We start from the raw sequence: 26,971 nt of genomic DNA, 5'->3' as shown, positions 1-26,971 counted from the left end.
ATGAATACTTCTCCTACGCCCACCCCGCGTACCAACACACTGTCAGCCGTGATAAAGCGTCAGTATTTGATACCCTGGGAATGAGAACGGGCTGAGGAGAACTACGGTGCCGGTGTGAAAACACAAAAGACCCTCTCTAGAGCCAGTGTTTGCTTTGTCCGTTCTGTATATAAACGGCTCATTCTAAGGTGATTATACACTAAAGAAAACATACTCATTAAAATTATATTACATTTCTGCCAAAAGAACCCCCAAATCGTTACACACTGGTCTTTTAAGACTTCTAAAAAATGTGACACTGTCTGTAAATGCTTCATCTTTTCCCACAACCGAACAAAAGAACGGAGTGGCCTCTCTGTGTAATCTTAATGAAGGATAACCCCGGAGGCAGGAAATAAGAGCATTAGTTTGGATGTAAAAGTGACCTCCATATGAACAGCCATGCACTCAGCTGTCAGATGGCAGCTTGTGGATTTTTAAGGCAACAATCCCAGCGTCAGATTTCTCTGTTTTATTGACACGAATCATTAACTATCTCATCTCAGATACAACACATGTCCAGCAAAGCGCAAAAAGAGTGAAAAGCTTTTGTCCTCTGCAAGGGTATACATTTAAACAGCATTATCCTTCACTAGCAGGTGGGGAGGAAACATGACATGAGACAGGATTATCCTCTATATAAAAAAAACTCTCCCTACTACAGGCGCATGATGTGAATTGAAGATAGGAGGACCGGGTTCCCAGGATACATTACTCGATACATTCTGTTTTTTTTTTTTTTTTGTTCAGAGCGATGTGAGCTAGATAGATTCATCCCACGCAGTCCAAATAAACAAATACAGAGAGGCATAACCGGTGCCAACAGTTACAGTGGTACGAGAACATTTGAAAAATAGAATGATTGCAAAGAAAAATAAACAAAACAAGAACTAAGTAGAAAGAAGCAGGGAAAAAAAAGTAAAGTTCTTTGCAAATCCTCAAATCCCAAAGGTATTCTACCTCCCTTCCCCTCCCTCCCTCCCTCCCTCCCCTCCACCCTCCCTCCTTTTTTTATAGTATCATACAGCAAAAGACATTCAGAAGAGCAGACCGGAGTGATAGAAAACACTCATGCAAAGAAAGCCTTTTTCACACATAGTCACTAACACGGGAAAATCATCTCAAACAACAGCGCTGTCAACAGTCAGTGCCTTCAGGTCTTTTAGTGGATGTTCTTATTGTTTGCTGTTTCTCTACAGACTTTTGATTTGCTACTGTACTTGATAAAAACGATATGACACCCATTAGGCTATCAGGTCTTCTGACTAGACTGACCTCCCCCTTTTCTGCCTGTCCATGGGACACTGGGGATCCAACAGTTTATTACACAACAGTCTTTGTTTCAGGACCCCCATTGACCAAAAGAAAAGTTCAGCTGGGAGGATTTCTACAGAAGAACCGGAGCCACAGGAATGAGCTTCCATAATATAAAAAAAAAGGCGTGATGTATTTTTTCTTTTTGGCATCTGTTCATATTCTTTTAAATCTGATGTATTAGTCTACTTTTACAATCATTTTCTACGCGGCAAAAAATTAAAGAGTTTCATTCCAAAATAAAATACCTCTAACAAAATGATGGTCTACTATGGGTAAAAGTTATATTAAGACCTTTTATTTACAAAACTGTTTTATGAACAATCATCTGCGATATTAACTGATAAAGCTTTTTTTTCTGTAACAAATATATCACATTTTGGAATGAAACCCTTCAACTTTAGATTTTTTTTTTATGCACATTCAATCCACTTTGCATTCAGTGTTGATGCAGTCTCTCAGTAAATTTGATATTATAAATAGAATGGTCTTGCCATAGTCTTTTCTTTCGCAGATATATTTTTGTATATAGGGAGATCTCTACACAGACAATATGTATTTATGTATGTAATCCATTTTCTGTGGTTACAGTTCTTCTGAGCGGATCACGTGGAACAGTGTGACATTGTAGAGGACCTGATGGCCATTGTTCCACGCGTAGAGGGCTCGGTCTCGCGGGTTGTAGTCCAGCATTGAGATATGTGAGTACTTATTCTGGAAGGCAATGTCGATGTACTCGTAGGTAGAGGAGTTGGTGGAGTAGGCGTAGTACACCTTGGTGCCTCCCGAGTAGCCATTGGTGACGTAGAGCGTTCCGCAGATCATAAAAGACTCGCCGGCGCTCCTTTTGGGGTGGTTGGTGGTCCAGCTCTTGACGATCTGCAGCGTGTTGGGGTTCAGCTTGCTGAGGACAATGTTGCCGGCGTTCTGGTTGGTGGCGTAGACAGCCCACAGGCCCCCTTCGTCCACCATCAGGTCAATGTCGGAGTGGCCACCCCAGGCGTAGTGATACGCGTTGTTGAAGCCGGCGTAGTCGAGCTGCCGGGACTTGCTGATGGAGGAGGTGCGGAAGTCGAACTTGATGATGACGTGGCTCTGGAATTTGTTGAAGTAGATGGAGCCGTTGTAGACCACCTGACCCGTTCCCGACCAGGGGTGGGGCAGCCGGTGGGACGTGAAGTTGTCTGACGTCATAAAGTCCTGCATCGACTTGTACTCCCGCACGAAGCGGTTGTTGTGGTAACCATCCATGTACCAGACCTACAACATCATGACGAGAAAGAAGAATTAGCATCAAACGCAGCAGCCTTCAACCAGTCCTCATCATTCATCAGTGTGCCGAGAATATCTGACTCTTCTATGCAGATCACACAGAATAAATCACATCACACCCTCAACAAGCATCCCAATTAAGTTATAGCGCTGAGACTTCCTCAAGGAGCAGACCAAACTGAGATTCGGCAGCTTCTGAATACAAACAGTCAGCGTGACAGCCGCAGGGTGGCAGGAGCTGGGCCCCCGCAGGGAGAACGGCCATCATTCCAGATAAAAGGCCCGTCTCAGCGGCTTGGACCCGGCTTTCTTGCTGGTGGGCAGGGAGCTCCTACTCCGGAACTCGTGGTTCAAACACTTCCTTAGTCTCACAGGGACTGAGGCACCTGAAGCCCTTCCTCTACCTGCTTCCATGAGCTGCTGTGATTGACTTAAAAAATGATTCATATCAAGGAAGCAGGTCTCCAAGGGCCCAGGAAAAAAAACCCAAGGTATGGAAACAAAGAGATAAAAAGAAATGGAGCAAATGTCTGCTCCCGTCAATTACTCTCACTCTTCTTTTTCTGCCCTTTGATAACGCAGCACATCTTTCATGTGTTCTGTTCAAAATGTATTCGTTTCTACAAAAAAAAGTTGCCTTTACAGTATGCTAAATATAATCTCAGTCAGCAGAATCTTCTAAAATATACACATTATACAGCCTGTGTTGTCATGACGATTAGCCTTCAGGAAGCACAGCTACTGTACTGTATGCTGCTGGTCCTTCTAAAGTTTGTATCCCCTTTCCTCCCATGTGACATTGAGAGTTCTGTCTCTTATTAATGTGTCACATAAAGTCGGTGCATAAAGAACATGTAGCCGACAAATAAATAATTTATTTCAAGCTGGTACAGCGTTAAGACCCCATAGATTTATCCCCGGCATTTCATTTTTATGTGTTTTAGTAATGAAAGCGGACCCATTTATTGAGCCAACAGAGGCCCCGCTCTGCAATCAGAGGCAATCAGCTGATAAAAGCACAGCGACCAATTAACACCAACTGTTATTAAAATTCACAGCAAGAATTGACCTTCACCTACGATCAAGGCCGAACTCTTACTTTACAGTCAGGGCAACTATTTGTGTTGCACATCTTCAGGGACGTGTCTCTTCAGCATTAAATGTTTACAGCCGGTGTGATTGTATTCATGTTCTCAATGTACGCATTTCAAATATTGTGGGACTAATATTGTTTTCATTAAAGCTTAATCTGTAGATTATCATCAGCCCAAAAAAAGCCCAAATTCAAATTGGTTGTGTTGTTTGACCAACAGTTTAAAACCCAATTATAATCCGTTTACTATCAAACTGTAGAATACTAAGAAAATATCTGAAAATATTTTCAACAGAGAAGGTGAAACCAGTGATTTTTGCTTTAAAAATGAATGAATCAAAATGTTGCAGATTACCTTTCTCTGATCAACTAATCATTTCAGCTCTCAAACGTTGCTATGTTTATTTGTGTATGTGTGGCATGGACAGTGGAAACAGTTGAGGAATTATGAATTGTTTATGTGACTTTTTGTATCTTACAAATTCTGTTAACTGTAAACACTAAGTGTTCAAATCAACGCTGAAAAAAATCACTGTTTTCGTCTGCACATGCACCAGCAGGGTCAAATTAGGAGATTACAGAAAGCAAAGCCAAACATTGAGGATGACAACACACCAGATTATGTCGCTGTCTGCTTTTGGATTTTTAAATTTTGAAAGTGCCTGCCCTGTATAAACTAGCATAAGCAGCAGTTGAGGATTAACCAACAGCCTTAAGGTGGAACATTACATTTAGACATTTGTAATTTTATTTTTGTAATTGATGTTTTCTTATTGACAATATGTCAGTATTTGAGTGCCTTAACTGTTATAGTAAGAATTATGACGAATGAGCCACTGTTGAATGAGCTATAAACTCACAGCTCATAGCTCATTCATAAAAGCTATACATTTTTTTAGCATAGTTCTGGTTGAGCTTATGCTTCAATGTTTGGCCTTAGTTTATAATTTCATCATATTTATATGAACATAACAAAGCTGCATATTTTGTTTGTACTAATGACTGTAGAAGAGCTATTCTTTCAGTTCAGATTTGTCAATGAAGAAGTGTTTATGTTCTTTATGTAAGCCACACTTTTGTTAAGGCAAACATTTAACTTATTTTTGCCAAATAAATGAAAAGCATGTTGAAATCAGAACATGACTTCCTCTCTTTAACATAAATGTACCGAACCAAACCGAAAACCGTGACCCCAAAACCGTGATATGAACCGAACCGTGATTTTTGTGAACCGTTCCAACCCTATTCATGATACGTATCGCCAACACATAGCCCCGCCTTAAACCTGCATTCATTGATTTGTTTGGCCACTGGGAGCAATTTTTGCATATCGTGTATTTCACTTTACAAAGCTGATATGGCAAACCTAACTGCTTCTTATTTATACATCCAGCAGACAACACGAGCAGTGGAATCATGTTTCTGCCCACTATTCCCTCTCCTTCCTCCTCCTTCCTCTTAAGCCGCTAAATGTTCACCTATAGTCGTTAACTTTGTCTGCTGTTTGGTGCAGGTTAGGTAGTGTTGGCTGTAAAGCCAAAACAATGAGCTGAAAGACAGTAAAATGCTCCGTACAGCTGAGGGAAATTTTTTGAACAACTTTGTTGATACCTTACGTTGAGAAAATTAACATTTTTCTACAAAACTTACAATACCAGTTGATAACAACGCATTATGCCGGTATTTTGTAGCACTGTAGCAACATGTCCACAGATGGAAGTTGGACAGTACTGTGTGTACAGAAGTGCTCATAAACAGTATATTATTACAGCTCTTTGACTGTTGATGCACGGAGCAGCCATCTTTGATTTTGAGGTCGGAGTTGCAGTTTGAAATTTCGACTGGGAATACTGAAACTCACACTTCCCAGTTCAAATGGAACGCACCACTTCATTCATTTATAATTCTCTCTCTCTGTCACTCCTTCCACTTCTTCTTACTGATTATGGGCCTTCACTTAACTACATTTTGCAACGATCTCCATCCACCAATCATGTCACTGTTGTGAAACTTTAAATCTGTTCTCCTCTTTGCTGCTGTCGGCTGTCATTTTAGGCAATATCGTTGCCCCCCATCCACCTCCAGTCCTATTCTACTCACCAGCTCACCACCCCCTTAAAATATGATGTCAGGATGGAGTCTAATCGCCAAATACTATTCACATTTCTCATCCTGTTGTGCAAATGTCAATAGAAATATTTGTATATTCTAATGATAATGCTGTCTAAACAAGCAGCCACTCAAAAACGTTGCCTGAACAAAATAAAAGACTCAAATTGCCAAAATTATGATTTAAATCAGAAGCTGTCTGATCAAAACATAATCTGAGCCAGACAGTCCGATGCCCGGCAGTACATTCAACATCACATTAGGAGGTCACTCCCATCCATGCTGTGTGACTGTGTGCAGCGGTACATACCCGAGTATCTCCTTCAGGTGCCAGAGGGTCGGTCATCCAGGAGCCGAACCTGGATCCGGACGTCTTGATGGTGATGGGATCGCTGATGCCCGTCAGCTTGCCACATGCTGCATGGGAAACAAGTGAGATGGGAACATCTAGAGCAACACCCGTTCGGGTATTTACCTCAAACTCTATTACAAGGGATTCACTTTCATTCACTTTAAATCCAGACGAGTTTGCCTGCAGATGGAGGGAGTCGACGTCCAGCTTGTTATTTTCTCTTTGTACTGTACACGAGGTGCTTATTATTCAGTTCACACATGCTAATGCCTGTTTTACTCTCTCTGTGTGGATGTGTGAGAGGAACAGGGAATAAGAGAGGGAGAGCCTCTGTGTATTCTGCTCCAGTGTGCTGCTTGTAAGCTGCTGGAGTGTTAATTAGTGTTGATTGAGGTGTTAATGTGAATTTGACAAAACTAACACTGGGTCCTGTGTCCCTCCCTGACTGGTCAGACTGATGTGCCCTTTCTAATGAGGACAGGCGCCAAATAACAATACCTCCAAACACCGCTGCAGCCCATCCGTTCCTTTAGATATCGGCAGTTTTTCAAGGCAAAAGTCAATTAGATGGTTTCTATGAGTTCATTTTATCCCACGAATGAAATGAGTCGTTCTCATATGCTAATTTAAAAAGTGGGACTGTGACAGTGGCTCACTTAAGGTTTTCATTAACATCTTTCTCTGTGAAGCGTTGCATCCATTAACCCCGAACTAGAACGCTCATCATCCCTCTCTCTTTATATCATCTCTCTTGGCCTGAGAGGTGCTAAATTCCAAATTCAGAGCATATCTATGACTGAGGAATTGCCTCCACACGGCTCTCAACATGGCAACTCTGCTGACAGAGCTAACTGTGACTATGTTTACATGCACAAAATATTCAGTTTTTGGCGCTTATTCTGAAAAGACAATGTTCCTACTAGGGATGCTAGTTTTGAAAATTGTTCTTAACCGACAACCGACCCTCGTTAACTGATTATTAACCGCTAACCGACAAGATTTGTGCCTCACATGCAGCTGCAGTGTATGATCACAACAGACGGTCCCCAGTTCACCGTCCGGGAGCGTTAACTTAGCAGCTACGATGCTGCGTGTAGTGTCGCGGACATGCAGCCACTTTCCCAGTAAAAGTCTCCACCGCACATTCAGTTTAGTTTAGCAGGTTGTCATCTGTGTGTCTGCCCGGCGTAACGACACTCTGTCTGCCCGGATTAACGGTAGCGATTGTCCGACAGTGTGTGTGTTTGTGCTACGTTAGCAGCTCTAGCTCTGCTGGTAGCTTCATACTCACCATTGTCACACACATACGGTCTGTCAGCGCGGCGTAACTTCAGTGAGTTTCCAACAGACCGTGTGTGTGTTGTCGGTGGCGTTCTAGCTGTGAACGTAGCTGTAGCAGACAGTGTGTGTACAGTTTATTTGTTGATGAATAAATACTACGATGCTACAACTCCTCCGCTCAAGCGAGCTATAGACGGGAGCCAACTTCCTGTACCTGTAACGCCGGCTCAGACTCTCTTAAAGTGATGAGTTTTTCTCCGCTTTTTAATTAATTATTAACATTTCTTTTAACTGTTTTAACCGATAGTGTTAATCGGTTAAAATGCTTAATATTGGTTAACGGTTAAACGGTTAATTATTAATATCCCTAGTTCCTACCAAGCTGTTTACGTGGCGAATGAAAATTAATATTCCACTAATATTCCTGTTTACAAGCAGCCGTGCATACTCCGATTAATGTAACCGGGGGCAGACATGTTCGACAGCGCAAACAAAGCCTCCCTCTTTCATTCCTTCATCCACCTTCTTGAAAAGGTCGGCGTTGCGATATTTGCGTATACAAAAACCTGTTGATATCCAAGAATTTCATAATGTTTAAGGCTACATCCACATGAAATGCCGTTTTAAAGCAAAAACCTCCATCCAGACAAGCGTTTTAGGGCCATTACAGAATTGATCTCCGCCTGAAAACGCATATGACGAGACCATTCACCTACACTGGGCATGCGTGTGGATAGGTTACTTCCGGAAAACGTTTGCGTGATAGGGCTGTGATGAATCAGGGAAAGACGAGTCATGACCGATGGGACCCAATAGAGAAGCGAACGTGGGTGTCTGCAACATTATTTTTAAAGGTCTCCGTTTCTGCCCGTACAAACATAAACGCTACCCCGCAGTTTTAAAACTAAAACTGTGTCAGCAGCGTTTTCAAATGTCTCCGTAGCAAAAATGTAATGTTTTTAAAAGAAAAAACATATTAGTGTGGATGTATCCTAAAAGCAGATGAGTTGTGGGCTTTTGTTTTGGGCATGCATCTCTGCAAACTGTGGGCTAGTTCGTTATGCGTCCGTGATGACGCCGTTGGTCAGGACACCGTTATCTACGGTAACCATCGTATGAGCGCAGTGCAGAGCGGCGGCGCTAGCTAATCGCGCGGCCCAGCTACTTAAAGACAGAACACAGAAGCTCAGATTACAACACACTCAGAGTGACTTCACTCTCTGCTCAGGTAGACATTACTCCTCTATATCTTTACATAGACAATAGTTGTTTGCTGCTATATTAATGCTCTGAATTTGGAATTTATTGTTGTGAAAAGTAATTTTACTTTGAAGTCACACAATCCACGTTTCATTTTTGTTGCCTCTGCTCGTCTCATTCTGTTCTCTGTGTCACTCCATCGTCTCATCTGGTCAAATTTCTTTCCCTTACATAATAAAACTGTGTATAATGACTGTTTGTGTGTCTCTATGTGCAACATATGTCGTGCCTGTGAGTGTGTTTGGGCATCACACCTCAGCGGCGGGCTGAGAGACAAACACATGGTCACATGAGCAGCATCTACTATTTCCAGTGGGGGGTTGAGTCCCTTACGCAACCCTCAGTGGGATTAGAGACCGCAGTCATACATTGGCTATTGATTTATTTATTTCTTTTCTCTAATCATGCCCTCTATCTTTAGATGACACTATACTGCAGGCTGCTGGGGGGCCCGCTGATGGATCTGCATTCTGGAGATGCACACGGGGTCTAATCCCCTTTTGGCCTGAATTTGCCGGAGCCGAGGCCGAGGGCAGAGCAAATGGAAAACCTAATAGGAACTGAACCAGCCTTTACCCCCAAATGTGAGGATTTACATATAAAATGAACACTCTTTTTCTGAGGAGTATTTGTTTTTAAAGGACCATTTCAGTTCATTTCAATGTGGGTCTTACTTTTGTAGTTTTCTATATGGCTATTGGCTATGATAGCATTGTACTCACTGAAGTACTTGGTGAGATCTGGGAACGGGGCAACAATGTTGTCATGGCAACGCCAAAGTCCAGTAAGAAACAGGAGTGGTCAGACAGCTTGTACACCTGACTATCTAAACCACTTTATTTGGAGGTAAACCCGAAAGTGAGCGCACCCAAAATATTGAATATAGGGCTGCAAATAACAATTATAATTAATTAAATAATTGAATTGATTAATCTTTCAATAATGTTCTTGATTAATTGATTCTTCGTTTTGTCTGTAAAATGTCAGAAAATAATGGAAAAACAGCCCAAGGTGACGTATTTAGACGTCTCAGTTTGTCCGACCAACTTTCCAAAAAGATATTAAGAAAAGAAATAAATTGGGAGTGCTGCATTGGGTCAGGAAACTCGCTGTGGGTAATGTTGAAGAAAAAACAGGTACTCTTCAAGGATGAGGCAAGTAGTCAAATATCAGTAAAAAACAGTGAGTGTCCAGCTTACTTTGAAAGGAGGTCCTCGGTATAGGATGGCAGTCTGGAAAACATCCAAGGCACTCTGATGGTGAATTTAAAATCCTTCATGAAGGCATCGATGACACCAACGCGTTTCAACCCAACAAGTCTTCATGAGGGTGTGCAGACTGCCAACCTCTACCGACGACTTCCTTTCAAAGTAAACTGGACAGTCACTGTTTTTTATTGTTGCATTCAGTTTACTCTGCTGTGTGACAAAGAAAAACATCAGACCTCATATCTGAGAAGCTGGAACCAGCAAATGTTAAAAATTGACAAAAACAATGAGTTGATAATTAAAACAGTGGCCAATTATTTTTAGATTATCTACAAATCAATTAATTGACTGATGTTTAGCAGCTCTGGTAGATAGTAATCACCTATTGCACACAAAACACTGTCTGTCGATCCAATACCCATACTACCATACTAAGTAGTAGCCTACGCCAGAAAAAGATTTAGTATGTCCTAATACATAGTAGGTCAAATGCAGTATGCCAAAAATACCAGGATGTCCTACTACATCACATTTTGCAGTATGCAAGCCAGCATGCTTTTCTGGCTATTCTGACCCACAATCCTCTTCTGCGCAGTGGATATATGAGCAAGAGGGTCAAAGTTCAGGGCGCAATGTTATGACATTTTGGTTTGGAAACTTTCTTCTCTTATTTCACGAAAAAAGTTCACCGAAACGTGTTTCTGAGAACATTTGAGGCGAGAAATAAGCCGTGCAGTTGCTGAATCTGTCTTTATTTTAGATCAACAATGTTTATTTTAAATGATTCTCGTGAGTTTCCCGAGGTGGCGAATTGCGTCGGACGCCTGTGATTTGCACAAAGTAGACTAGCCCTCAACTTTATTCAAATAAGGAGCGGGCGTCGTGACGCTCCGTTTCTCGAATCGCACCACCACGCTACCAGAATGCATTGCACGGCTGCTTACATAGACAATGAATGGGAAGCGTGGAAAGGACGGAGCCTGTGGACATGTACCATCAGTTATATTTAGTCATTCATATTTAATGTTATAGAAAAATAGTTTTCATGGGTTTTAAAACCTTAACGTCTGACTAGTGATGTTTCCATGTTCCCAGATCTCAGCAGTTAAAAAGGAGCAATAGCCAAAAGTACAAACATTCATCAAAATAAACCAATTCTTCTTTAATAAAGATGAGGGAGAGGGGAAATTAATTAATAAGAGAAACGTCGAGGTTGTTTGTAAAGAGAGAAATATTGATTGTGTGGCAGGTGAACGTGGCTGTAACATTATGGCCTGTAACTGTGTTCTCCACAGAGGAAATGGAAGGTGAGAACAATGGCTGCAGAGCAGGTAGCAGACGGCTTTATGTGCTGCTATGACTTTCCTGCTCCATTCGTCAGGGTTTCGTTGTGAAGGGACTGGATTTGCCTGAAGCTCTCTGTGCCTCCACATTGCTGGGCCACGACACCGGGTGATTTATTTATTTGATTATTGCCCAGCAAGCTGGCATGTCCCCTTGATCGATGGCCATTGTGTCCCAGCTGCCGCCGGTCTGTTAGTCTCTCCGGCACAAAACAGCTTGAAGGACAGCTCTGCAGGGACCCTAGTTACTCTCTTTCACTTTCCCCGCTCGCCTTCACTTTATCACTCTTTCTCCTTCCCCCTCACCACCTCCTATCAATTTGTCCTGTCGCTGTATCTATTATTCAATACTCAAATTTCTCCTGCCCTCCTTATTTTTTCTTTTTTTCCCCCTCTGTTGTTGATGTGCTGATGCAAATTTGTTTAGTGACCTTCGCAAGTTTGATCTCAATAACGGGAGTGTATTTGTGTGCACTATGCATGAGTGCCTCTGCAATGGTGTGAAGATGAAAGGAAGAGCCACCCTCTGTTCTGCCTGAGCCAGTCCCTCGCTGGGTGACCTCGCCTTTATCTCGTCTGATCTCACACAAACACACACTGGAGTATCTCCCGCAGTTCCCCGCTCTCCTATCTTTGGCAGGCTGACCGCAGATGTGAGCGGCGGCATGTGCATCGAACTGCGAGCGAAAACACGGACAAGACTCTCGCTCCAGTCCGGTGGGTAGTGTCAGCAGATGTGGCCAGTAAACAAAATAACTGCATGTGCGTAGATAAAGAGAAATAATGACAGAAGAAGGAACTGGGGAGCTGAGATTAGCTGTCTGCCTTTTCTACTCTACATGTTCAATTTAAATACAATCTCTGTGTCTCCACTAGCTGTCCAAAATGAACAGTAGGCTTTGTAACCAAAAGTTTTTTTTCCCAATTTCATTCTGTCATCTTGCGCTGTGAATAATTTGAAACAGGGACACAATATACCCGTGATGTGCGCCGTGTAAGTGTCTCTGCTCTTGTAATAAATCTTAGTCACTGTAGTGTGGGTGTGCATCTATTAGCACTGTGGGCTGTGACAGAGGTGTGAAGAGACTGAGACAGAGGCTAAAAGCAAAGATAAGACTGTGATAGGAACTCTCTGTCTGTCTGCAGCTCTTTTCCTCTGCATGCTGTCCATTGCAGTGTGTTTGTGTTTGTGTATGTACCTGTGAAACATCTCATGCTTAATCATGTATTTAAACATCCCACCTATTTCATCACAGGAAGCCAGTTTTGCAGGACGCTGCTATACATTCATGGGGGTTCGCAAATTTCGTTGTAATGTATTTAAGGCTGTCAAAATTGAACCCGATAACGCGTTAACGCAAATGCGTTTTAACGCAACTAATTTCTTTAGTTTCTAGCATTAACACAACTTTAAATTTTTAGGTTGTAGCGGGCTCAGTTGTAAAGCTAGAGTGAAGATACTGGTATCATGTGAAACACGTGAATCCATCGGTACCAACCATGTCATACTGGCTTGAGGAGATTAAATAACGTTCCAAACTTGCACAAAATTTTGGTGAGGAAAAACTGTCATGTCCATTTTCAAAGGGGTCCCTTGACCTCTGACCTCCAGATATGTGAATGTAAATGGGTTCTATGGGTACCCACGAGTCTCCCCGTTACAGACATGCCCACTTTATGATATTCACATGCAGTTTGGGGCAAGTCATAGTCAAGTCAGCACACTGACACACTGACAGCTGTTGTTGCCTGTTGGGCTGCAGTTTGCCATGTTATGATTTGTGCATATTTTTTATGCTTTTTCATGCTGAATGACTTATTTCCAAGAAACTCATGAGCACATCTCTGGTAAACAGCAGATTTAAAGTGGTGCATTTGTGTGATTCTTTGTGGAGAAACTCAGCTTTACAGATCAGTCGATTAAATCAACTAATCAATTAGTCGACAAAATCGTATCAGTGTTAGTCGACTAAGAATTTCTTTCCTCGAGGACAACCATATAAAAATTCCCAAATATTCAATTTACAATGACATAAAATAGAAAAGCAGCACATCCTCAACTTGAGGGGCTGGAACCCAGAAAATATTTGGCTTTTTGGTCAATTAATGACTTAACATTGTTATTGATTTTCTGACAACCGACCAACGGTTTCTTTGCAGGAAAAAGTACAGAACTGGATGTAATTCCAGTTCTATGAGTACACGTGTGGCCCTGTAATGGACTTGACTTTCGGTTTGCTTTGACTGTGTAAGAGTATACCAATATCAAAGTCCGTTAGAGGGCGAGCACGTTCAAAATACAACCATACAGTCAGTAAATGGAGATCATGTTCTATGTGTAATATGCATTTGAGTGCTAGAGCATCAGCCACACATAATGTTCCTGTGATGTTCTGAGTCGTGTGAATGTGCCTGAGGATCTCTGTCTGGCCACTCACAACATACTACATATCAGTGGGAGTGTTGGTGCATGCACATGTTTGCAGCAAAGTGTGTGCCAAAAGCTTTCTGTGCCTACCTAATTTTTGCATGCATGCTCGGAGTCTCTCCTCAAGATTTGACACTCTGTTGTGGAGCTCCTCGTAGTCATAGGCCCCCATCTCCTCCTGAAGTTCGTTTAGAACTGACGTCAGATTCTGGACCTCCTCCTTAAACTGCAATACCAATTTGGCATCGGCTTTGTACTCCTCCAACACTGGTATCAACGGTCTAAGCTCCTCCATTTTCGCTTTTATGGCCTGAAAGGATTAGAATAAGCTCGGTTGAGTGTCATGCGCGACAAAAGGAGACTGTCCATAAAAGAAAATTAAAAAACACCTGTCTGAACCTGACTACTCTGTCTCTACTCTGCCTCTTCACTGACATGATGACCCCCTGTCTGTGTCCGTGTTCAGTGTTTGTGTGTGAACAGCTGTGTGTTTGTCTGTGCAGGTGTGTGTCTGAGTAAACAAACCCGGGATATACGCTCCGCCCGCTGGACGAGCAGAGCAGGTGGCTCCGTCCCCGGCAGTGACCAGCCGCTAAAAAGCAAGCCCTCGGTACACCGACAACAATTGGGAAAGCTCTTTATTGGTCATCATCGTTTAAAATGCAACATCGTATTAAGGGTTACATGCTTTTACATGTCACACACAACAAAGTGTCTCGAATTTTACGTCTATAGTTTTACGTATAGATTTGTTGAGTAACCAAATATGCATAGACAAAAGCCAAAATAAAAATAAAATGAATAACAGCAATTATTAATAATAATAATAATAATAATAATAATAATAAATGTATTTACGTTTGAAAAAAGCTTTTAAATGGAAAACTTTGACAGCAGTAACATGCAGGAAGAGATCAGTGGTGGGTTGGTTTGGGAGAAGGGTGGGGTTTCTTAGTCTTAATGGTGCTAAAGGTAAATTAACTGTTTGACGCCCAAATGCTCTCAGTACTGTGGCCCAGTTCAGGGGAATCTGGAATTGACCTGCCTCTTCTTCCCTGTGGCTCTCTTTACTTGTCTTAAAGTTAGCCCTGCAAGCAAGAAAATGACAGACTGTTGACAGGGGCTAGAGCTTGCTAACCTGGCTAACAAGACACACAAACAAACGCACACACACTTAGTATTATGCACTTGAGAAGTGTTACAGAAAAATTGCACACATGCACTGAATGTGGTTGCATGAGGTGAGCATGCATCGGTGATCACACAAATGTATCGGTGCAGGTTAGATGAAGCGTGCTAAAGGTAAGAATGCAGGTAAACTGAAACAATACATTTGTGTGAGTGATTGCAAGGAAGGCTGGGTATCGATCCTCAAGGCTTCGTTGGTACCGTCTGAAATATGTTTGTCACAGAAAGTATTTAAAAGTATTTTGCCATTAAATGTCTCGTCAAGTCTTGTTTACTTGTTCTTTGATTTTGAAAGTTCTAGTACGGCTGCTTGTGTTTAAACAACATTTAGCACTTCTATTGTTAAATGGAGAGCTGGAACAATTAGTCGATTATTCATTAGTCAATCTGCAGCAAAATAATCGTCAACTATTTTGAAAATTGGTTGATCGTTTAAGTCTTTTTTCAAACAAAATTGCCTGAAAATGATTCAATTCCAGCTCCTTCATTTTTGGAGATTTGCTGCTTTTCTCTGACTTGGACTGTAGGTCGGATAAACCAGGTAATCTGCTGATGTCACCTTGAGCTTTAAGACATTACCTGTGATTAAATGTTTCACTATTTTAACAGCCAAACAGTTAATCAGTGAACCGAGACAATAATCTGCATATTGATAATGGAAAAAGATCAATGATACCCCACCCTACATGCAAAATATTTATTCAAAATAGCTTTCTTTTATTTTGATGGGACAGTAAACCCTTTAAGAAAAAAAGGGTTTAGTGTCTACTCGTTAATCAGATCAGATTAAGGATGTGTGTCCCATGTGCAGATATCTTGGTGGTACATTATCTGCTCAGTGTGATAAACATAAATCTCATTATTTCCAAGATGATTTAAGATTCCATTACATGGCTTCATAAAGTGTGTGTGAAATAAGGATATGAATTTTTGCAGCAGGTTTTATGTATCCAATTATTGAACCTCTTTGGTTATGCATGCGTTATGGATTTCTTGGTATGGTGGTTCAGTCAGTTCTGAAAAATCTCCACAGTGGGAACACACAAACACAGAATGGGTACGGCTGTGTGGGATGGGCTACAGGGCAGCGGTGACAGGATGGCGGGCGGGTAGGTGGCTAGAGATCTGCTCCGTACCTTGTATTGCTTGGCGATGTTCTGCTTGTGGTTCTCCTCCACCTGCCTGAACTTGGTCTCCAGACCACGGAGCTGGACCTCCATCTTCTCCACATACTGCAGGTCCCTCTGGGTTCGCTGGTCCAGGACCTGGATGGACTGGGTCATGTTCTGGACCTGAGGTGCCAGATGGACACATTGGACTGAGTCGTGAAATAAATCTCTATTTATTACAGTCTAATTAGAGCGATGAGCACGAGATGCAGAGAAAACGCAACAGACTGTCAATATGCTGTTTTGGCTTGGCTCTCTGCTCGCAGTTACTCACAAACTCTGACATCAGGCCAACTAGTCAGGGGCCTCAGACACATGGGGGAAGTGTAGAATGCATACTGTTAAGACATTTGGTTTCTCCAAAACTGTTGCGGTCCAGAAACTCCAGAAACTTGGCACATCTTCTATCTATACAGGAGAGATCTGTTGATGTCTGTATTTGTTGTGTGGATCAGTTCACACACCGTTCGTAGCTATGCCTACGAAAAGTAATGCACTGTAATCTGTATATAACCCACGAAATCAATACGATGCATGTAATCATGAACCAGGAAGTATTAGGAGCGGCCAACGCCACGTAGGGAGGAGGTCGGTATGGATGGGTGGATCAAAAAACACCGGCCTTTCGCCAAGGAGACCGGTGTTCGTGTCCACGGTCATTTGATTTTCCTTTCACAAACGGATATTAAAAAACAAACAATTTGTGGTTATTTGATTTTGTTTTAAAATACAAAATTAATATTGAAATACAAGAAGTTTTTCTTCATCAGGGTCAAAAAGGGATCAACTTAACTTAAAAAAAACGGGTTGATTTTCATTTTCTATTTCTTAAAACAAAAAATAAAATCACAAGTAGACAGAATATGAAAAAACGCATGTTTTTTTATATTCTGCCATTTACAAAGTAAGAGCGTGCATGAGGACGGTGCTGTGACATGTCTTCTTCCCTGAGACACACTCTTATTGTTTCAAAAAACTACATACCGATCCATGTCCATCACCTTCAGTTACACAACAGCACCGTGCTTCGTTTTCTCTCATACATTTGTAAATGGCAACATCCGGTCGCAGAATATGAAAAAACAGGGCGTTTTTTCGTTTCTGTCTTCTAGTGATTTTATTTTTTGTTTTTAGAAATAGAAAAACGGGTTGATTTTCATTTTCTAAGTTTAGTTCATCCCTTTTTTACCCCGATAAAGAAAAAATGCCTTGTATTTCAATATTCATTTTTGTATTTTAAAACGAAAATCAAATAACCACTCATTTTTTGTTTTTTAATATCCATTTGTGAAAGGAAAATCGAATGACCAAAAGATACACGGACCGTCCAAGTTGATTTATTTGTCGAATAACTTAAATTACGCCACTTCCGGAGTTATTTTAACCTAAACTATGATCTTTTCCTAAACCTGAATAAGTAGTTTGGTTGCCTTAACCGATCCAAGTTCTTTCCTGTGAAGACAGAAATTTATTTTGAAAAGACTGGAGGGGAAATTGACATGTGTCAATTTCCCCTCCAGTCTTTCCGTAGGAAAACGCATGAAAAATTAGGAATAACTTTTGGTAAGATATCATACAAACCGCTGTATGAGGATACGTTTCTACTCTACATTATTTAGGGATTAACTCCATTTTTGGAATAAAAGTATTTTTCATAAATGTGCTTAAATGTTCCTTTAGTGTGTAGTAATGGGGTAGCCTTAGCTTCCAGTCTATGTGTATGGAGCCGGGTTGCATCATTAGATGTGTAGCTTTGGCTGTGTGCCCATGATGCATGTTGGGTTTCCAGGGAGCTCATTAGAGCATGATTCCTATTCTTGTCCAACAGGAAGACCACAAACATGTGTGTGTGTCTTTGTGTGTGAAGTACTGCAGGTAAAAGCAGTAAAGGTGGTCACTCTGGGTATTGTGTCACTGTGACTGGCTGCCATGGTGACGCGTTGCTGAGGAGTTAAACAGTAATTACCTTCTCTAACAGCTGCCTCAGTTGTTTTGTGCGGGCATCCCGTGAACACATGGACTGCTGTGGCGCCACCACAGTGCAGACACACCTTCCCTCACTATCCTGGGCCGAACTGTACACCTGCCACGACTCCTCTGGGTTCGCTGGCAACACCTGAGAACAAAGGAGCGGATGAGTAGAAGAAAAGGGCAGTTGCAGGAGGAGAGGGGAGCAGAAAGAGACAAAAGGGTATCACAAAAACACATCCTCACGTTGAAATTACAAAGGTCATTTTGCTGCTATATTTGCCCATTAAGTGTATTGTGCCTGTGTGATGCCAAAGCCGCATTGCATTAGGACCATCACCACAAACCACCAGGCTCCACCCGTTTTGCACCATCATACAGTGTATAAAGCCACAGGAAGGAAAGGTGCAGCCAATCAAGACAGCCATTCTTCAGTGGGCTGGCTGTGTGGAAGTGTAACGTGCACGACGTCACAAAGAGGTTGTTTTTTATCGCTGAGAGAGAGAGAGAGTAACCTGCTGATCAGAAGAGTGAGTGACTTTGAAAAAGATATTCATCGCTGCATCAGCGCTAAAAAAAAGAAGAAATTGTGCTGATTGAGTCAATTAGTGAGAAGGAGTGACTTCACAAAATCCAAAAGGAGCCGCTGACAGTCAGCTGCTCTGCTTTCTACCAAAGGATGTGCTGACAAGACAAAGACAATCACTACCAAGCACCTGCCGTCATATCTCAGTGTGCATCTGTACTACTCTGTTCCACCGGTCACTGACAACACATTAACATAACATCTCACAAGTCCTGTCTCAAAATCATGAAACAGACATCCAGGATAACTGAATGAATATCAGAGCACTGCTCTTTTTGTTTTCACTATTTATCTATTTCTTTGCCTTCAACATCTATTGTTCTAAATTCCAGAGCAAACCTCCACTTGACAGAGAGCTCCCATTCTTGTCCTGGCACAGAGGCAGCTCACAATGTGCCAGCAGGCTGACAGAGACACAAAGAGACGCTTCTTCTTCTTCACTCTATGACAGTATACCTTCCTTGGCTTTGAACGCCTCTCTCATTCACACAGACTGGGAAAGGAAGAATAAGAACTCCCGCTGTTTCACACGGTGGGGGAAATTATTCTCATGTCAATTGACTTTCTCTTATTTCTATCAATATACCAGAGAAAAAGAACCGAGCGACAACTTTCCACTTAGTGCAGGATCCTCGTGTCCTGTGTCCGGAGACAGCAGCCCAGAGGCATCTGGAGCATCTGGAGCAGCTGGAGCAGCATCAGAAGCATCACACATCAGGAGGATCTGAGATCTCTGATGCCTCTCCAAGTCCTCTTTACTTTTGCATGCGCCTTGCGAGCGCATCACGTTGACAGAATCTCTCCTCTCGTGAACCAAAGCGCACGCATGTTGCCTATCTTTGGATTCAACATTCATTCAGAAAAACTAAATAGCCCCAACCAGCCTGCAGGAAATGTGCTAAAGTCGCGCACTTACTCCCGTGCTCCGGTCCGGGTAGCCTCCCTGCGCCGCGGTGAGCTTGGTGGTGTTGAGCCCCACCAGAGAGGGGAGGGTCTGCGACATCCAGTTGGTGATCATCGCCATGGTGCTGAGCACGACGCCGATCTTCAGCAGAGGAACAGACATCTCTGCGCTGCTTGGACCTTTCTTTTTTTTCTTTTTTTTTTTTAATAATTTAAGCCGTCTTCATTCTACAGACTCCGGGGAGAAACAAGGGAGGCGGGTCATGATGCCCAGTGCGGCTTGCTGGTTCACCCGGGACTCCGGCTCGGCGGGTCGTTTTTTGGACATCTCCAACGAAGACCTGGCGGCGGTGGAGACACGAGCTGGACAGAAGACTCGGGACGGAGACGGAAACTGCAACACTTGCTCCAGAGGAAGGAGGAGAAGAAGAAGAAGAAGAAGAAGAAGAAGAAGAAGAAGAAGAAGAAGAAGAAGAGAAAGCCTGCTGGAGACGTGTTGTGTGATAGCTCCTGTGCCCGCGTTGTCCCGCTCACTGCTGCCTCCTCTCCGGTTCTCCGGTACTATCTGGTTGACGCCCGACGGTCCGCCTCCTGCCTCGCTGCGCTCTGTGATGAAGTGCCACTGACTACACGCACGGGCTGCTCCGAATGGATGAGAGGAGGAAGGAGGAGGAAAGAGGAGGTACTACGGATCCATCTACTCCGCCAGACGCAATGATGTCAGCCAGGTTGGGCTCCGTCCGTGCTAATCTGTGGGATGGCGCCTGATTCGCCTGATTCGCCCACAGCTGGCCGACACCGACCGTCCCCAGAGGGAATGACAATGAGCAGTGCGGCTGAGGTCGGCCGACACTGATGCTGATGGATTATTTATAGCGGACAGTGACAGGGACATTTCTGTCTCCACTGCCCCAAAAGGACAGGAGGCTCTCTGTGAGAGAGGCGCGCCTGCTCCGGACCGTGCATGGTAATAAAAGCTCCTTCTAACTCAAACTATTCAAGTTCACATGGCAAAAATAGGCAAAATTCTTATGCAGAATGTCGCATTTCACTGCCAGAGGGCTTTAAGGACTCTGGGTCTGTTTTAGTGATGGGACACTGGATGATGCCTCCAGCTCCAACAGAGGGCGAGCTGTTGATTCGTGTGACTCTGGCGCCATCGTGTAGCTGATTTTGGCGTTGCTGGAACCAAAAGGGAAGTGCTTTTAAAATGCAAAGAAACATGTACAAAATATGCAAAAAACATCTATTTAAAAATCCAATGCTCAGTATTAAAAAGAAAACTTGTCAATTTCCATTGACTTTGCATTATATAGATGCCATGTTTACGCACTGAATGCATGGTTAGTAGACTCCAAACATTGTGTGTGCATTATTATGAAGTGCAGCTAAATGGTGCTTATTTTGTTTAGATTGATATCTCTCAGAAATGACAAATAATTCATTCAGGCCTATAGGCTAATGATCCAGACGACGGCCTAAATTGCAGCACTGCATGATGCATGAGGTCCCCAGAATAGCACGAGTGGCTCTGTGTCCACAGCTATTTCTGTCAGCTCCATAATGCATTTTTCTGGTAAACTGAAAGATGGAGGCAAAGTTTGCACCCACTGCACCTCCATCTCTCTCCTCTCTTATCTCTCCCACTCCTTTATGACCTTTGAGGTGAGAGCTCACAGTAGTGATGGCTCCACAGATTACTGTGGAACATCTGCGGGGGGGGGGGTCAGCTCACCGCTGTGCACTGCTGTCCAGAGTCCAGTCTGGTCTCCTGTAATATGGTGCAGTTCAGCGGCCTCTAATGACAGAGCTTTCAAAGGGGTGCAGCTTCACAGGTGTGGATCAGTTTTAATGGAGGTGAAACAAATGATCAAACGCTTGGGTCCCACCTCTAATGTAAAGTTAACACAGCAGCATCAGGAGGAACGCCACAGGTGCTCTGATGAAAGAAGCTTGACTCAATGAAAAAAAATCAATTAATCAATCATCAGCCGACTAGTAATCAAGAGTGATTCAAAGAGAGATTTTCCAATTGAAACCACTCATTAGAATTAGAAAACACTTATTGCGGAGGGATTGATGTATACTTCAGTATACAAGATCTCAAATGTGCAAACATAATAATAATAATAAGCATGCTTGCAGCCTGATATAAAAGCCCTGCATCAATAAGATTGGAGATAAGAGTGGTGTTGATCACATTATGGGAACTTTAAGAGAATGTAGCTGGAGTTGTGCTGTTTACTGAAGGTGTGACTTCAAAGTTATTTTCAATAAAGGCCACAAATTATGGTTTAAAAGAGGCCTTTTCCCCTTTCCTTTAGAGTGTTATATAGTTTTTTGTGCATGTAAAATGTCCGCAAAGTTACAAAGCCCAAAGTCCACGCCAAAGGGAGTTACCACAGAAACACTGCTCCTCAACTGCCGGAAACGCCTCGCTTGAAGTCCCCCCTTTCCTTCCGTAACGTGATGATGTCACCAAGTGACACATTTGCATACAACACATTCTCACTCCCAACTTGTCAAATACCGTCGCTTGGTCAGCGCCCCTCGGCCTTAGAGACCGACCCATGGGGTACCCCTCTCGCATTATTTTTGGACGGACCGGGGACAGCGTGTCAATAAACGCTCCTCACATGCATAGTGTTCTTTCAAAATAAACTTCCATTTTCACAGGAAGTTAGGTTTAGGCAACACAACCACTTAGGTAGGGTTAGGAAACCATTGAGGTTAACGTTAACTTCACTGAATAGCGACTAACAATACCTATGAGTCACATGACTAAAGACTGACGTGACAAAATAAGTCAACGTTACTTTTGTTTGCAGCTAGTTTGGCACGCCCTCAAACAAAGCTAGTTAGAGCGGAGCTGGAGCAGAGTCTGAAGAGTTTGGTTGGGTTGATCAATCCCAACAGTGTTTCAGATAGGGTGAAAAGAGGTGATGCAGCACAGCCGGTATGAGAAAATAAAGCTTTTTTTTTAGTATAGGTATGCACCTGAACATAAGCATAATAGGTCCTCTTTAAGGGAGGTGAAAGGTGGTAATGTGCCTGGTGGGACAAACAAGCAGGCTCATCTTTAAAATATAATGCAATATAAAAGCTCCATGAAGGTGGTATTCTGACTGAGCTATTGTGCTCTACTGCATTATAGCGAACAGGTGTTTAGACTGTATATATACAGTAGGAGAACCACATTGACACACTCGGTATCCAATGTTATAAATGCTCACACAGTAGCGAAAAATCACATTTCCAGCCTGCAAGTGAACTCCAAAATGCACCGTATCTCCACCTACTCCTCTTCTGCTAGCTTTCTTTCTCTCTTTCTCTCTCTCTCTCTCTCTCTCCCCACTTGCCTTGTCGCTCCACCAACCATACTGAATAATAAATAGCTTCAACCCCAGCTGCCACGCGTATTGCAATTCAGCTCAACTCCATCTCAGTTTCTCACATAAAAAAAACGGATTGATTCTTCTGCTTTCACACATTAAAAATCCTAAACTGTTTCAAAAACGTTCCCTTGCTGGAGCCCTGTAGACGTGTCTGCAAAGTAGATTTAGTTGTTTCATGTGAATTAGAAGCTATTTTTTATTAATGTAAAAAAAAGAAAAGAAATCTTCATTGTGCAATCTAAAACCTTAACGTGCAGGTGTTAACCTTTGCATGCTGCTTGTTTGAGCTCTGGGGGTTGCAGGGTGTCAAAGGGGCGGCTGCAGCAGTGCCATCTGTGTTTGTCAGGTGTCTGTGAGATGCTTCAGGATGTGGGCCTGAAGCCATGGGCGAGCCTCTAGGTGAGGAACAGATGCCGCTCTCTGGCTGCTTGCTATTCTTCTCTGTGTGAACACCGAGCAGTAGCCTTCTTCAGCGGAGGGGATGGAGGCGAATAAACGCGGGCGGAATTAAAGAGGAGAGCGTGCTACTAATCAGGCGCCACCACGCTCCCCTCGGCCAGATGTTAAGAAAAGAGGCACAGCTGCACCCACGCTGTCTGAAACTGTGTGAGACTTTTGAAGCAAGTGGTCATTAAGAGAGCGTCATTGTTCAGCATCAAAAGGTCGAGGCCGTGCTGCACGAAAGGCTTTTTTTCCCTCATGAGTAATCTGGCAAAAAAAGAGGGCTCTCTATCTCTCTGGATACACCTCTCACTTTTATATCTTCAAACAGAGATGAGATGTGGAGAGGCCTGGCCTTCCCACAGTGTAGGTTTCTATAGCAGGGCTGTATAAATAGAGCCTGTCAGTGTCTCTGGTGTTTCTGTTCTCCTGGAAGGGAGCAGACAGGCGAGGCTGTGGACTTCTATCGACTTACCTTCAAGCAGATGACACGCACTCTCAGGCCATCAGAGAAACACTGTCACAGTAACGCGGGGGCCTCTGACCCTCACCGTGCACAGGACCCCAACCCGCCTGTCACCAAACACGAAGTGAAACACACTCTCTTTTCCTCCCACCTCTGGCTGTCTGATGGTTTCCATCAATCAGTGCAAATAGCCCCATTGTTCCATCATGTCAGCATTTCTGTGTCCAGCTCACATTACAGGCTTATACACATTTGACGCTTCGATGTAGGGAGATAAGAATGGCACCAGTAATATGGAATTCCACATGAATGCTGTTGCTCTAAATAAAAAAAGTCCCGCTCTCAGCACGCTGACATTTCTCATGCTGAAATCAATCGCTGGCATATTTGTGTCAAGTAAAATATGACATCAATATTGTTCTAACACATTTGTTATCAGGGCCAGCAGGGTCTGCAGCAGCCTACTTCCAACACATTTTATTGAGTTTGTCACTTGGAGTATATTACAGGAACAGAGATTCATTTATTGATAGTACCTCTGTGGCACTTTCTTTTTTTTTTAGTCTCCAATTACCAACCACAATTGGATTCCCACAAGGGTGAAGCTCATGAAATATGACTCTCCGTTCAAGCATGGGCAATTAAATCGTCAAATTCTTCAATCCACAGTGGCAGGGCCTGGTGATAAATAAATCCACTCCCTCGCTCTCTCTCCCACAACATTATTCTGTCTGGGAGAATTTATAAAGGCAACAGTTTAATGCAACACTAACTATTATATGCATTTCTGCAAAACAGAGAGCAGGAAGTAATGACTAGTTTAGAATCACAGAGATGCATTTTATTGACCAGTAAATGTGTTTACTGGGTGGCTTTACATTGTTGGACTAAATATTCCTCCCCCTCTCACACATGCAGGCAAACAGTAAGTCACACTGTGGTCAGTGAGCATGCTCCAAACACCTTCTCTGAGACACTGCATCTGGTTGTGGAGACCAGATTTCAGAGCATCATTCAACAATGGCCTTTTTTAGAGGCAACACATTGTCTCCGAGCAGCCCTGTAGTTGATCAATCTGACCATTTGCTAATGAGAGAATTGACCCATCATGCAATGAACCCACCCCCCCGTATATGTGGCCGGGCGGTGGGGGGGTACTGGATACTGACTGGGCTCTGCTGGATCTGATCCGCGCCCGTCAAGCACAATGTATTCACATCATGTAATCCCAGCCGGTAATCTGTCTAAACGGCGGTAGAGGGCTAATTCACCGGGCTCTTAACGCGAGCTAACCGGCTCTAATCTCTCGGTGGATCTGAAACCAATTAACCGCTGGGTGTTTGTTAGATTTTTAATAGAGGGAAAATGGCGTTAAAAACCTACTTGGGTGAGTTCTGTGCCCATGAAGATGAGGAGAATCAGAGTGAGGAGCTTGCTCGCAGGCTGCATCTCTTTCCTCCGGTGTGTGTGTGGACCAGCGGTCTCACATGCAGATCCGGTCCCTCTTCGTCCTGTCCCCCCGCTCAGCGGTGCTGTCCTCCCGGCTCTCTGTCGCGGTGGAGGCGCTTCGCTTCTCTCTGTTTCGCTGTGATTCTGGTTTGATCCCTCAGCAGCCCAGTGGCACACAGCGACAGATCTGCTTCACGGAATCGTCTCTGTGCATATTCATCTCATATCTGGAGCCGATCTGTCTCTCCTCGGTGCCTCTCCCTCCTCCGATCTGGTCGTGGCCGCTCTTATGTCTCTCTGCGTCGGACTGGGATGAACATTGGGCTGGAGACGCGCGCACACGCTGTCTGTCGGATGGACTCGGCAGCTATAAACCTTCACTCTGATATTGCCAAAAGTTTACCTCCCCGCCTCAAGCTGCCGTGTGAAGCTCTGGATGGAAAAAAATGAGGGTGACGGAGCTGTCCATGGTGCTGAGAGCGGAAGTTACATCGCAGAGAGAGGGAGATTTAAACTGGCAGGAGGACAGCAGGGAGACAGCTCTCCAACAGGATCTGATGGTAGATAGTCCATCAGAAACTGTTGACTAATCAACATTTAGACATATAACAACTGATTCAACACGACAATAGACCCATGACAAATCTAATGGGGCTTATTAGGTACTAGAAAATGCTGCAATATATCACTTTCTCTTGTTCTGGAGTCATCTAATATGCATCTGGGGGGGAAAAATCCTTAGTAATAATACAAATAATACATTTATTTACATTTACATTCCTTATCCTCAGTAGTAACAAAAACATGTTCAGGGTCCGACGTTGTTATTTTGAGGGCTTGGAGTTGTTTTTAGTTGACAAGAGTGTTAAAATCAGTACTAGTGGAAGAAGTATTGAGATCTTCTTAAGTACAAAAATATAAGCAACAAAATTAAATAATCCAAAGCATTAAAAGGCGACAGAATGGCTCCTCTATATTACATCAGGGTTTTTTGGGGGGGCCAGGGACCCCTTACAGTAGGGATGTTAATAATTAACCGTTTAACCGTTAGCCAACATTAAGCATTGTAACCGATTAACGCTATCGGTTAAAACGGTTAAAAGAAATGTTAATAATGAATTCAAAAGCTGAGCGGCTCAGAGGAGCGGCTTGTCACTTTAAGAAGAAAAGCTGGTCCACCTTAACAGTCCACCTTAAGAGGCAGAGCCGGAGTTGCAGGATACAGGAAGTCAGCTCGGTCTCTGGTTCTCTTGAGCGGAGCGGAGGAGTTGTAGTTTCATAGCATTTATTCACCGACAAATAAAGTGTCCACACACTGCTACACCTACGTTCAAAGCTAGAACGCCACCAACAACCTCACACTCACCGCCAACACACACACACGGTCTGTTGGGAACTCACTAAAGTTACTCAGACTACGTGTGCGGCGGCGAGCACGAAGCCTCCGGCAATGCTAGAGCTGCTAACGTAGCACAAACACACACACAGTTTGTTGGCCACTCGCTAAAGTTACGCCGGGCAGACACACAGCTGACAACCTGCTAAACTAAACTAAATGTGCAGTGGAGACTTTTACTGGGAAAGTGACTGCATGTCCGCGACACTACACGCAGCATCGTAGCTGCTAAGTTAACGCTCCCGGACGGTGAACTGGAGACTCCCGTCAACCAATATCTGTTGTGCTCCTGCAGCTGGTACGAGACACAA

At 43.3% G+C, this 26,971-nt stretch overlaps 1 protein-coding gene across 4 annotated transcripts; it reads right to left on the bottom strand.

The window, feature by feature from the left end:
• Positions 1–496: 496 nt before the first annotated feature.
• olfm1b (olfactomedin 1b) lies at positions 497–25,790 on the bottom strand. 4 transcript variants are annotated; one of them, XM_074617429.1, is made up of 6 exons: positions 25,199–25,790; positions 18,014–18,172; positions 16,024–16,179; positions 13,790–14,009; positions 6,138–6,244; positions 497–2,613 (listed from the first exon to the last, which is right to left on the bottom strand). In XM_074617429.1, the coding sequence occupies exons 1-6, from the start codon at positions 25,262–25,264 to the stop codon at positions 1,939–1,941; spliced, it is 1,383 nt and encodes a 460-aa protein (XP_074473530.1). In that variant the 5' UTR covers positions 25,265–25,790; the 3' UTR covers positions 497–1,938. The 4 variants fall into 4 exon arrangements, with proteins under 4 accessions (XP_074473530.1, XP_074473531.1, XP_074473527.1 ...); XM_074617430.1 differs by having other exon boundaries at positions 18,023–18,172; positions 25,199–25,781; XM_074617426.1 differs by lacking the exon at positions 25,199–25,790 and adding an exon at positions 19,527–22,146.
• Positions 25,791–26,971: the final 1,181 nt, after the last annotated feature.

Source organism: Sebastes fasciatus, chromosome 19, assembly GCF_043250625.1.
Source record: "Sebastes fasciatus isolate fSebFas1 chromosome 19, fSebFas1.pri, whole genome shotgun sequence".
Classification (NCBI taxonomy): domain Eukaryota; kingdom Metazoa; phylum Chordata; class Actinopteri; order Perciformes; family Sebastidae; genus Sebastes; species Sebastes fasciatus.
This window is presented reverse-complemented; position numbering and strand designations above follow the sequence as displayed.